Here is a 14,502-nt window from a genome sequence, read left to right as displayed (position 1 = left end):
TACTACATTTTTGTTTGTGTTTTTGTTTAATATATTAATTAAGTTTAATTATCATTATTATTATTATTATTATTATTAATAATAATTAGTTTTTAAATTTAAAAAATTAATCTTTAATTCAATTACTTAAATTATTGGTATACGTTTATTAGACTGTCATTTTTGCAAATTTTGTAATTTTTAATGATATCACGTAATTTTGAAAAATTTTTAAAAAATATATCACAAGTTTAATATACATGTATGCTTAAATATATATTTTATTTTAAAATAATTGTAATGTTAATAATTAATTAATTATAATTGTTTTTAAATTTGAATACAATTATTGCTTTATTTTATTATAAGTCTTAAAAAATAAGAGATTATTATTATTATTATTTTTTTTTTATGAAACAGACTGATGAATTTTTGTCATTTTATTTCATATATTACATTCATTATTTTTAAATTAATTAAAATTTGGTATATAAAACCTTAAAAAAAAAATTCTTCGAATTTAATTGTCGCTCGTATTGTATGTATATATTATTGATAGTTAATTAAAAATAAAGAAAAAATAATGAGCGTTTGAATGTATTAATATAAATATAAAATAAAAGTGATTTTTACTGTATGTAAAATTGAATTCGAAATTATTTTTTTTTTAGTATTTTAAAGTGACGACTGAGTCATTTTATGTACATAAAGTGTCTCAATACATGTTAATAAAAAGCTGAGTAATTAATTTGAACGTATGTTGGCATGTATATTAGGGTGGGCCGAAAATCCGCTTTTTTAAAATTTTTATTATTAATACCAAAAATTTTTTTCTTTGTACAAAAAAAAAATTTTTCGGAAAAAAAAAAAATTTAGGTCGATATCTTTGGCTCGCCAAATCTTGCTAAAGTTAGAAGTTGTTTCAAATTTTTTTTCCAACTTATTTTGATCGGAAATTTAATTCTCTACAAAAAAAGTCTTATAATAAAATTACGTAAAGTCGATAGTTACTGAGATGATTGCAATTTTGTTCTAAAAAAAACCTCGGTGATTTGGCATGGAATGCCCCATATGTTAATTTAAAATTAAATATTTAGATAATTATATGTAAGATATATTAACACTTTTATTGAATAATGACAAAAATGAGTTTGATGACTGTAACAAAAAGTATAAATTCACAAGAGCTAGAAAATTTATTACAATATAGGGTAAAAGTATCATTTGTGGCCAGGGTTCTATTTTTGGACCTTTAATATTTTATTTTAATTAATAGAAAAGTATTACAAAAAATTTTCATTCCAATACAATAAAGAAATTGTTCGTGACACGCTTAGATATCCGTGGACAAAATATCCGCAAAAATATATCCATTGACAAACTATCCGTGCGACAAAATATCCATCAGACAAAATATACACGGACAAAAAATATCCGTAAAAAAATTCAATTGATTAAATATTTTCAGGATATTCTGTCCGTAGATATTTTATTCATCGGATATTATTTCCGCGGATATTTTGTCGTGTGGTTATTTTGTCCGCAGATATGTTGTTGCGCAACCAAATTGTCTTGAGCGAATCAAAAAAATTAATTATGTCATTGCGTACATTACAAATTATTTTATTAAAATTTTTCAAGTGGCCAAAACTAGCCTTAAAATGACCACAAATGGCACTTCTACCCGATATATATTCATTTTTTTTTTTAAATTATAAATCTTATCGCTTATTGTTTAATTTAAATACTAAGCAACACTCGAAGTATATAAAAAATAAAATAAAAAATTTTCTCTTAATACGGCAATTATTTTAACTCGCGTATACGATTGCCTACCCTAGCGTCCCTAGCCGAAGGCGGGCGTAGCAAACACGCAGATTGGGACATCTTATCTTCCTCCGTGCATACTAAAAAATTTTGAGTCCGCGGCGTGGTGTGAATGATTTGGTGTTAAAATTTCCATCACTGCCGGTGTGAAAGTTGCACGGCGCACGGTGTTAAATTTTCGACCATGTGAGTTAGAACGTTCACACCACCAACGGTGTAAATGTATAAGTTATTTATTTAAAACTCTATGAATACCTTATTTCATCTTTCGACCCTTAAAACGGCTTCAAACCACAAAATGACAGCATGAACCATCTTCTAGTGACTCCAGTCGCAGAACTCTATTGAGAGGTAAGGATACAATAATTTAATACTAAAATTAGAGATGTCCGTACCATTTGAAATTTTTCCTAACAACTAAGTCACCTATTCCTGTGGAGACCTCATTCCATTTTTTAACAAAAATCTTTTGCCCCATTGCCGTGGACAAATAATAGCCAATTTTTCACCATATCTGCATCGAAAGTTTGAATCCTTACGCTGTTTGGAGGGAAGAAGGTCGTTCTTTTCTTTTATGAGAGAACAAATAATAAAAATTAGTGCATGAACCGTTCTTCCCACAAACAGAGGCAAAAATTTAAACTCAAAAGCATGTTCAAAAATTCACTCGGGAAGAGAAAGATGCAACTTCTGCGTTGATGAATATTATCTGGTTAAACCAGAAATATACTTCGACTATACATAGTGCATTCATAAACTCTGCGAAGAAGGTAAATGCAGTATCTCGTATTCTTTCGTTCCTCCAGGGTATTTTTTTGAACAGGTCCCAATATGGTGTGTGACTCAAGATGAAACACGATTTCAGACTGCGGGTGATGTCAATCCTCGTCTACGGCTCGGGCAGCCAACTTCACCCTAGTCTGAAATCGTCTTGTTTTATCCCTTGTCACACAATATACTATTTTTTTTCCCATTACACTGTAAAAAGTGCGGTGTTAAAAACGGACTTGTTTTAACTCCGCCCGGTGTAAAACTGAAATTACACCGGTGTAGGAGGAGTAATACACCGGTGTTAAAAATACCAGTGTAAAAGCGGAGTGATACCGGTGTAAAAGTGGGGTAAATAGCGTTCGCTTGGAGTATTAACTTTAAAGATTATAAAACACAAAAAATTTCAGTTCTTCATGAAAATTAATAAAAAATATCATTTATTAACAAGTATAGTGATCGAGTAAGTAAAAATATTCACAAAATAAAATATTTTAACACCGGTAAAGAATATCTATACCGGCGGCAGCGTTGTTTTAACACCGGTCTAGAATATTTACACCGGTGGCAGCGTTATTTTAACACCAGTACAGAATATTTACACCGGTGGCTGCGTTATTTTCACACCGCTTTTGGGGGTAAATTTAACACCGATAATTTTAACACATACACCGCTTGGACTTACCCCGGTGATTTTTTACAGTGTAGTATTTTCTGCTTAATCATAGAGTACAAATTACGCTTATGCTAGTAAATGATCACACCATTGATCTTAAATAAACGTGTTTCTGACTGGCTGCTGACACTGAATCTTGAAGTTCCGATGCATATAATCATGAAAAATATAGTATGTAACTCAAAATGAAATACGATTTCAGACTGCGGGTGATGTCAGCCCTCACCTACGGCTCGGGCAGCCAACCATCCTGGTTTAAAATCATCTTGTTTCATCCCTTGTCACACAACATCCTAGTAACTTTTAATTACACTATCGTCTTTCTGATATTGTCAGCTTCCTGTGAGTTTTAATTTTTATTGGACTGTCGTCTTAAATTAAATATATTAATTATAAATAAATTTAAAAAATATGAATCAGGATATGATGAATAGATAAATAAAGTAAAAAATTGTTTTTTATGATAAATGGTTAGACTATCTTTATTATTACATCTGTTTTTAAAAAGACATAACTTATTTATTTATATAAAAAATATATAAAAGTACAGAAAAAAATAAGAGTAAAGAAGGGATGGAAGGTAATAGGAAGGTAATAGGATACAAGGAAGGATAGAGTGAAAAAAAAAAATATCTTTAGTTTTTCTTATAATATCGAACAAATTAATACTAATAAAACTCAGTACTTTTTACAAGTTACAAAGAATAATAATAACAAATTCTCGTCGTATTCTTTCATCAATATAATCATCCAAATTATTTAATTCCTTCAATTAATCTCTAGTCATAACACTAACACTATATATCTTAAATTATTTACTATTCTAATTAACACAGAGTCAAGATGCGTCGGAGAACAATTTATATATAAATATATATATTTTCATTTTTAACTCTTTATCTTTTTATTACAATTTTTAAATCTACTGTTTTTTTTTTTATTACAAAAATACAAACATACATTTTCATATATTTTATATATACTTGAGATTATAAGGCCTCAAATTATCATTATTGTTATCGTTGCTTTTGACATACGCAGTCTTTATATTTAAAATTAATTTTTATACCCAAGTAAATAAATTTTATAAATTATATCAAATATCTGACATTTTTTTATAATAAAACATTTTTTTTTTTTCTTTACTACAAAACGATGTCATTTTTCCATTTTTTCTCCTAATTCTCCTAATTTGTGTTAAAGAAAAATTATGAAAATTTACTTTGTAGAATTTTTGAATTTGAGAAAATTGGGAACTTTTTAAAATTTTAAACTAGAAACTTAAAATAGTTCAGAAATTTTATAAATGTATTTGATATTTTCTTAATTATTTTTTTCAAGAATTTTATTTTAATATTTTTAGTTTGTACAAAATTCGAAAACAATAACGACCGGACAATTTTAAATTTAAATTTTTTACAAAAAAATTACTAAAGTTCAGAAATAATTCAAAATTTTTTTTTAATTCAACTGTTTATAAAAAAACAAAAGTTCAAAAAATAATTTTGAAAACACGTTCCGAAAAAAATTCAAGCGAAGTAATTTCTAGTTCCTAATTTTTAAAAACTAAAAAAGAATTCAACTTTAAAAATTTTAAAAGGTCTCAAATTTGAAAATTCCTTCGGATAATTTTTGCAATTTTTTTTTTTATAAAAGTACTGTTAACTTTTTGTAAGCATGAAAAAAGTTCAAGACGAAATTTCCAACTTTAGTTTCTTGTTTTAAATTTTTCAAAAAAACTTCCCGATGATCTTAAATTAAAAAATCCCTCATACATTAAATTTTCAAACCTTTTTTTTTTACCCGCGAAGTAAATTCTCTGCATAAAAAAATATAAAACTTTTCTACTTGGGTGTAAAAAAAAAAACTACAAAATATTGAAATGATAAACAAAAAGTCCATGCAAAAAAATTATTTTTTCTAAATATGTAATTAAAGAATTACTCAAGTTTGGTCGACATTTATAATAAAATGAATAATTAACGTCTCGATCGCATCACTGTGTAATAAAATATTGCATCAAGAACATTATTCCCTCGTTATTACGTTTTATTTTCATTTAATTATTTATATTTATTCTTAATGCAACAAAAAATCACACTTTACAATTTATATATAGATATATATAAAAAAACATTCATAATAATAATAATTATTATTATTATCATTAATTAATGAATTAATTGAACATAATTATTTAATTATACTATTGTAATGAAACATTATTACTGTATTATCTTAAACAATTTTTATTAAATCAAATAGCAATTATATTTGCTCACATAATCACTTAATTCATTTATTTATAAACTAATACAATAATAATTAATTAATTATATATTTATTTATAATTGATATAAAAAAATATGTAAAAACAGTTTGTACAAAAATCGAGAGAAAAGATAATAAATAGCAACGTGTGTGTATGAATTAAATTACATAAAAAAAAAATAATAATAATAATAATTATATACAAATTTATGTATAGAAGATGAAAAAAAAATTTTTTAACGAAAAAAATTAAAAAAAAAAAACTTTTTTTTATTATTTTTGATCACTAGTATTGCAAACACACAACGTAAGTCGAAATAATAATAATTATTTATTTAAATTATGACTTATTGGCAATAAAATCTTTTCTCTCGCAACAATCTAAGAAAATTATTAAAGAAAAAAAAAACACCATAGGATTTGTAATTTATAATTAAATTATGGTGTTGTTGTTTTTATTATTATTATTGTTCTTAATTGTCTTTTTTATTTATAGCCATTAAAGTTTATTTGTCGGTAATATATAAACTTTTGGCTTTTAACAGACGAGTTAATGAGAATTTTAAAATAACGACACTTATATTAATTATCAACAAAGAAAAGAAATAATATTATTAATAAATCTAATTAGTAAAATGGATTTTTATTTATTTATTTATAGTAAATAAATAAATATAATCCATAGCTAAAATCAATGGACTTAAATTACAAGCTTTGGACAGTAAAAAAAAAAATTAAGCGAATAAAAATAACGAATTGGAATGTCTGTATGGAATAATTTGTCTGTTGTATAGAAAAATTCTCATTAAATCCTGTTTTAATTATTTAAATTACTTATTATTATGTATTATTGTTACTTTTTTATTATCTTACATATACATATTAAATTGCTTAGCACTGGATTAACAGTTCGGCATGACGGGTTTAATCCCACGTCCTTTGATTATCTAATAAGATTTTCACTGGACTCTGGTCCTCACACCCAAAAATATTACAATTTTTTTGTATAAGTCTAACGCATTGCAATCATTCGTTGTTAAGAATATTTTCAAATCCCTTTAGACTTTTCAAAATTTTTCCAATCACCTTCAATTGTTGTAACCGTATTAAAATTTGATTAATTCATTAAAAAAAGTCGAAGCAATTTCTGAAAAAAGGGCAACATATTTATTATTCAAGGATATAGATTTAAAAAAAAAAAATTACAGTTTTAAAATGGAAACCGAATTTAAATTACAAAATTTAAGGATAATAGAGAGCAAGAAATTTATTAAAGTAAATATTGAAAGATGATAATTAATTAAAAAAAAATTTTAGTTAAATTTGGCAGGACAGAATTAATTTGTAGCCAAATATAATTCATTTTAATTATGAGTAATTTTAATTATAGCTGTCTATTAGCTAATAATTACAAAAGTGATTGAAAAATTTTTATTTGAAATTTTTAAGAATAAAAAAAATTACAGGGAGGGGAGAATAAGATAAGATCTGTTACAAAAAAAGGGTGAAGTCAAAAAACGATTCTACACGCGTTACGTAAGTTGAGTTCAGTCCCTGATTTACCTTCACTAAATTTGTTAAATAACTTCCAGTACATTTTTTGTCAAAATTATAATTTGAAATTTAAAATTTTGTATTACCAAAATTTATTTAACAAATTTTGATAGACAGGTAAATAAATTTTTAAAAAAGTCTGTCTTTACGGAATTTTTATTACGTTGTATTTTTTTTAATGAATGCACTGTAAAAAATTTGCGATTAAATCTGTGTGAAATTCACTTCGAAGGGAAGTTTATTTTAATATTGAAACTCCGAATTGGTGTAAATGCGGATTCAAATAAAATCCAGATCACTCCGCTGGAAAACTCCTTATTCACTCCGTATACAGACTGATTTTTTTTACTCCGGGATTTATATAAAATCTGTAAGCATTCCAAATCGACTCCCAATTTTTTACAGTATGCTCTTTTTTTTCAATTAATTAATCATAAAATTTTAATACGGTTATGACTTTTGAAAATTATGGAACATGTTTAGAAAGTGGGGGATACTTCGATTGCCTTAATGATTAACACGTTTATTGATTTATACCCGTAAAAAATATTTTATTTTGGGCTGAAAAATATATGTATAATTAAAGGCACAATTGTTTCATTTTTTTAAATATTAATATTTAATAATTGTTTTATTGTTCATGTAATTTTATTGTTAATTTAAATTCAGTTGAGTAAAAGTTATTGTCCATTGGTCCCGCCTGCAAGTTTGTTTTATAAAAAAAATTGGCAGTGACGATTCGTTAATATTATAGAGAGACATCACTGTATACAATCGTGTTATTTTTAATCTATTAAATAATATAACTTATTTATTTATCAAATATCCTTACAATAATTAATATAAAAAAAAAATCTACTGTATTTTCTAACGCGATTGTCTTAATCATTTATCTAGTGATTGTAATTTATTTACAATAACAAATGACATTTAAATCATTTGTTTATATAATTATTCATTTATTTATTTATTTATAAGGTTTACCTACACTCTGGCAAGTCGAAGGCACCTTTACATTTTTTTAAATTTTATTTTAAATTTAATTATTGAGCGTACATCGCACCTACTACGGAAATTACAATAACTTATCCGTAAAACTTTTTATATTTTATTTTTTAAATAAATTGTCACGTCTTACATATCATGAGGCACGATTTTAAAATAACGTATAGTAATAAAAAAAAAAAAATTAGTGTCTCTGCTTCAAAGAAGTCTTCGCAATCTTAAAAAATAAAATTATTAATATTTTGTATTTGTATAAGAAACCTATAATATATATATTTATATTTATATGTATATGTATATGTATATGTATATATGTATATGTATAAATAACACTTGACTTAATAATTAATATATATAAAAAAAAAGTTGATAATGATAATAATGATAATAAAGGATTAGCTTAAATATAAATTGCCTCGGAGCCTTTGTTGCCCTGATGAGGCGCACCAGGTGCGTAGGCATTGGGAGAGGCCATGCAATCACTCCAGTCGCTAGTTGAGTGCGGCGAGCTGGATGACCAGTGACCAGGACTGTCGGGAGAGGGGGTGGGGAAGCTTTCGGGAGTCTGCATCATGTGCTGAGGGGTCACATCAGCACCCGAGTGATGCGATGGCGGCGTCAAGTACTGATAGTACTGCTGCTGCTGTTGCTGTTGTTGTTGTTGCTGCTGCTGTTGCTGCTGTTGTTGCTGCTGCTGCTGTTGTTGCTGCTGTGTCTGCTGCATCTGCTGCATCTGAGTTGGACCGGTGGCGTAGGGCAGTGTCTCGAAGTCAAAACCTACTGGCGGCATACCACCGTGTTTTTGATGCGTCGCTTGTCGCATCGCGGCGATATGAGTGGGAGATGTTGGCAGTGATGGCCGACTTTTAGCCGGCGATGGCGAGCCCATGTAACTCGCCTGAGGCGATAATGTCATGTTTGATTGAACTGAATGTGGTGGTGATTGATTACTGTATGGCGGTGACAGAGTATTTATCATCCCCTGCGTTTGACGTTGATGAGGTGCTAATAATTGGTCATGAAAATTTGGTAAACCGTAGGTTGTTGTAAATGTATCAAGACCTAATTGCTGTAGTGTTTGCATTGATTGTCCCTTGATACAATCTTCATATGGAGGTGGTTGTTTAGCTGTTGTCGTTGTGTGACTTACTAATGGCAGTGCATTACTATAAAGACTGGCACTGTCATATGGACTTGGTAGATTACCTTCAGCCCCTTCAGCACCCTGAGGAATTTCTTGATTTGGTGGTTGCGCACCACGTTTTACTGCTAATTTTTTAACTGATGGTTTTCTACGAACCGCTGCAACAACAGCGCCTTCGGAATCTGGTGAGGTTGGATTTCCAGGTCCATTTGTTTTTGGACGTTTCTTTGCCTTTGATTGTTTTGGCGCCGAGCCAATTACTGTTGGCGGTGTTATTAATTGTGAATGATTTGGTGAACCTGTAACAAGTAAAATTAACATTAAATTAATAATTGTTGTTGTTGTTGTTATTGTTATTAAATAGTTATAAGTAAATAGATGAATAAACTTACCCATAAGAGGTCCATTGGGCATAACCGAAACCATTTGTGGTGATCGTGGTACATGTTCATCAAGTAGCCGCACAATATCGTGATGCAATCGTTCACTGGCGACATCACGTGGCAGCCTGTCCATGTGGTCAGTAATTTCGCGATTGGCAAATGTGTCTAGTAGAGCTTTACAGGCTTCAAAGCTTCCTTCCCGGGCAGCCAAGAAAAGCGGTGTCTCGTCTTTGTCATCTTGAGCGTCACGATTAGCACCGTGTACTAGTAAAATATTAACTGCGTCGACATTATTGACAGCCGCTGCCCAATGGAGTGCAGTTTTTCCACTATTGTCAGCTGCATTGATGTCCGCATCGGCGTTTATCAAGTCTTCGACCATTCCCTCAGTAGCCAGACGGGCTGCGAGTATCAACGGAGTGGTACCGTCGTGCATACGAGCATTTAAATTGGTAGCTCGGTTACGTAACAATATTTGAAAGACACCCATTGCATCGGCAGCAACTGCCGAGTGTAATGGAGTACGTCCTGTGTTGTCTTGTGAGTTGGCATCAGCGCCAGCATCAAGCAAACGTTTTGCTGCGTCAGCTCGTGCGTAACGTGCTGCCAAATGTAATGAAGTCTCGCCGCTTTTGTCAGTAGTCGCATTTAAATCTGCGCCCTGAGCAACCAAATCAGCAATAACAGCAGCAGTACCGTCACTGTCATCGTCTTCTTCACCAGTATCCAGTCCACCGCCTCGTACAGCAGCGACCATCAGCGGTGTCATACCACAGGGTCCTCGTGCGTCAATATCTTGACCGTGTTCAAGACTCGGTGGTGTCAGTACTCCATTAGCATCAGGACGACGTATTTCTGCGGCATCCAAATGCTGTTGTGTCCACATACGCGGCTCAGCTTCCTCATAATCAGTGATAGCAGTGTGGTCACTGGCATAACCAGGTTCAATTGCGCGCATTCGTTTAGAAGGTGGTAAATCAGATTCATCATCAGACCACCGCTGTCCGCGACCATTTCCTACATCAATGTCCATACAATTAACAGAAGGTTGTTTGTTGAGATTACGCATTTCCTGGCCATCTGGACCACGTCTACGACTGCGTCTACGCTGGCCACTGCCTGCACTAGACCGCAAAAATCCTTCAGGGAACCAAGTTATACCAACAGCACGTTTTTTCTGTGCAGTAACCAGAACTCCTACGAACATTCCACCCAAAACAACGATAACAACACCAATAAAAACATATTTATAGTTAGTTGGGGTATCTGGATACTCTGGATCAAGATGTACAAGTCCCGTTACTGACTCAATAGGATAACTGTTTGGCAACGAATGTTTGGATGCAGTCGCTGCCAGATATTCCGCAGCTTCATTGGCTGTCGAGAAACAAACCTTACCCTCAGTTGTTGTACATTTACGATTGTCAATTTCCAATAGCACTTTTATACCATTTTTATTTCCCGGATAACCTCCAGACGGTCTACTGAATACCGAAGACTGTATTGATGAGTCACGATTATCATTAACTGGATAAATCATTTGATTGCCCAGTTCGTCTAATTTAATACGCAAGGTAGTACGTAATTGGTGACCTATCTCACGTAAAAATGCAACCGATTCATCGAGAAATGACTTCATATCCATACGTACTACTATTGATATCACACCCTCGGCAAGTGATTCGGGTTCATTTTCACAATCCAATCCGTCCCAATTACACTCCTCGTTGTTACATCCGTAATCACAGTAACCATTGGCATAATGTTTCCGACAATACGCGTCATATATTGGATTACAAGGGGCTAATTTTTTCTCACAATCACGTCCATCAAATAAACATTGAGCATTATTACATACTTCGTCGCAAACACCGTTCATAAATACTTCCCAACACTTTACTGGAGCCGTACAATTATGCCATGGATTAATACCAAGTGAACAATCATTGCCATCAAAATTACATGCATACCGATTACATTCTTGATCACAACGTCCATTTCCGGCTTTTTGGTCACATCTATTTTCCATGCACTTTTGTTTTTCCCGAGCTAGATCCAGTTCATAAGCATTTTTCCTATTGGGTATCATGGAATTGGGTCTGTCGAAGATCCCACCGCGACTATTGTTGTCATAAATCTCGCAATTCTTGCCGGTCCACTTGGGTGGACAGTAACAAGCGTAATCACCGACAAGATTTTCACACAAAGCGTCGGGTTGTTGACAAGGATTACTTTCACACTCGTCTTTAGCGTCTATTTCACAATGAGTACCTGAAGTTCCTGGCGGACAGTAGCACCGGTAACCCATTTCCGTAGAAGCAGGACGACAAGTACCACCATGTAAACAAGGTTTATTATCGCAGTATGATCCAGCAAATTCACAATTATGTCCATAATAATCTGCTGGACATAGACAAGTATGACCGGCTTGCTTAGCTGTACAGACACCACCATTTTGACAAGGAGAACTGTCACAAAAGTTAACTTTAACTTCACAATGACGTCCCATGTAACCGGGCTTACAATTACAGTGATAATTATTAACCAGTTGAACGCAATCTTGGGTACCTGGATTGGTACAAGGATTAGAAAGACACTCATTTATGTCACCTTCACAACGTGGACCGACAAAACCTGGAGGACATGTACATTCGAATCCACCAACTTTATCAGTACAAGTACCGTTATTGTGACAAGCACCTTCAACACAATCATCAACATTTATTTCACAAAGAATACCCAGTGTACCTGGTGGACATGAACAACTGAAATTGTTTATCAAATCATGACATTTACCACCATGAGAACAAGGATTATTACGACAATCATCGATATTTAGTTCACAATTTTGTCCTTGAAAACCTTTTGTACACAGGCACTGATACAAACCAACAAGATCTTTACAAGTCGCACCATTTTGACAAGGCGCTGAGTCACATTCGTTTATTTCTTCTTGACAATATGATCCTGTATAACCCTCAAGACAATGACACCGATGACTGTTGCCAATATCTTCGCACGTACCATTATTACATAAATATTCTTCGGGTACATTTTTACGTATTGCTGCGTCTTTACAAGATACCATTTCAACATCACAAACTTTACCTGTCCAACCTGGCGAACAATTACAGTGATATTTATTTTTATGTTGTACACAAGCTGCACCATTCTCGCAGGGTTTATCCGCGCACCAGTCAACGTACATATCACAACGTTGTCCAGTGTATCCATAAGGACAGTGACATGTGTAATGATGATTAATATCATCATAACAAGTAGCACCGTTAAGACAAGGTGAGCTGTCACATTCGTTTATTCGATACTGACAATTTGAACCTGTGTAACCTGGCTGACAAACGCATGTGTAATTATTAATACCATCAATACATTTTCCGTTATTCATACAACTGCTTATCGTACAATCGTCATCATTTGTTTGACAATTAATACCAGAGAATCCTAATTGACATTGACAAGTGTACGAATTAACGTATTGATTACAAATGGCACCATTTTGACAGGGTGATGATTGACATTCATCGACATCTAGCTCACAATGCTTACCATTGAAACCGTCAACGCATAGACACGTGTAATCACCGATTCCATCTAAACAAGTACCGCCGTTTTGACAAGGAAATGACGCGCAGTCATCGGTATTTATTATGCAGTCACGTCCTTCGTAACCTTTTGCACAAACGCAGTGATAAGAGCCATTTGTGTTGCGACATGTCGCTCCATTACGACACGGGGATGTCATTACACACTCGTCGACATCTTCGTCGCAGAGACGACCTGTGTATCCGACGGTACAAGTACAAGCAAAGTCCAAGAAATTCGATGACGGAGTACATTTTGCGCCGTGAAGACACTTGTTGGGTGAACAAGGGTCCAATTTTTCCTCGCAGTTGCGGCCTGTGTGAGGTAACTCGCAGACGCACTTGTAGTCGTTGACGAGGTCGATGCAGGAACCACCGTTTTGACAAGGATTCGCTGCGCAGTCGTCGATGTTTGTCTCGCAGTTGATGCCTGCGTAACCGGGAAGACATTGGCAGCTGTAGTCGTTCAAGTGGTCGATGCACGAGCCGCCGTGCTGACAGGGGTTGGATCCACACTCGTCGATGTCCGCTTCGCAGCGCTTGCCACCGTACCCTGGAAGGCAGTGGCAAATAAACTGATTCACTCCGTCCTCGCAGGTCCCGCCGTTGACGCACGGGTTGCTTGCACACTCGTCGATGTCGCTCAGACATCGCGCGTCGTAATAACCTCGGGGGCATTCGCACCGGTATCCGTTTATCAAATCAATGCAGCGACCGCCGTTGGCACATGGGTTACTAGAGCACTCGTTTATGTCTGTTTCGCAGTGCTGTCCGGTGAATCCTGGTTCGCACTCACATGAATACCTGCAATTAAAAAAAAACAAATTTTTAAGATTTTTTTTTAGAAATCTTTTATTATTTTGAAATTTCTAAAATACGAAAAATTATTTTTATTACTTGTCTTGAGATGTAAATAATAAAATTAATTTTTTTAATGTCATTGAAATAAAAAAAAACCAAAAACAAAATAGGGATAGCCGTGAGGGTGAAATGAAAAAAAAGCAGTGATAAAACACGTAAATTAAAAAAAAATTATATAAAACACACTCTGGCACACTTTTCTTTTCAAATAATATTACGTACCATCCTAGACCAGGCATCCGATTGCTTCTCAAGTAGTGATACGACCGTAGAATTGAAAAAGAAAAAGCGAACAAGGAATCTTATATTAGTATAAAAGTTAATTGGCTTTGTAATTATAATAAAAATAAAAAATAAATAAAAATTTGGGTAATGTAAAAAGAGATACATAGTAACTCTGATCACTTGATTGACATTGATGGATTAATTGAT

General features: G+C 32.5%; 1 protein-coding gene across 3 annotated transcripts in view; it reads right to left on the bottom strand.

Moving 5' to 3' along the window:
* Nucleotides 1-4,119: 4,119 nt before the first annotated feature.
* Nucleotides 4,120-14,502, bottom strand: part of LOC130669157 (neurogenic locus Notch protein) — a 152,709-nt gene continuing 142,326 nt past the window's right edge. For 2 of the 3 annotated variants that reach the window (XM_057471900.1, XM_057471902.1), the window contains 3 exons: nt 14,293-14,316; nt 9,617-14,013; nt 4,120-9,523 (listed from right to left, as the gene is read on the bottom strand). In XM_057471900.1, coding sequence (XP_057327883.1) covers nt 8,481-9,523; nt 9,617-14,013; nt 14,293-14,316 — 5,464 coding nt within the window. In that variant the 3' untranslated portion in view covers nt 4,120-8,480. The remainder of the gene's footprint in view (nt 9,524-9,616; nt 14,014-14,292; nt 14,317-14,502) is intronic. The other variant, XM_057471901.1, reaches the window with a different exon arrangement.

This window comes from Microplitis mediator, chromosome 5 (assembly GCF_029852145.1).
Source record: "Microplitis mediator isolate UGA2020A chromosome 5, iyMicMedi2.1, whole genome shotgun sequence".
In the NCBI taxonomy this organism is placed as follows: Eukaryota; Metazoa; Arthropoda; class Insecta; order Hymenoptera; family Braconidae; genus Microplitis; species Microplitis mediator.
Note: the sequence above shows the minus strand (reverse complement) of the source record. Positions and strands in the feature narration are given on the sequence as shown.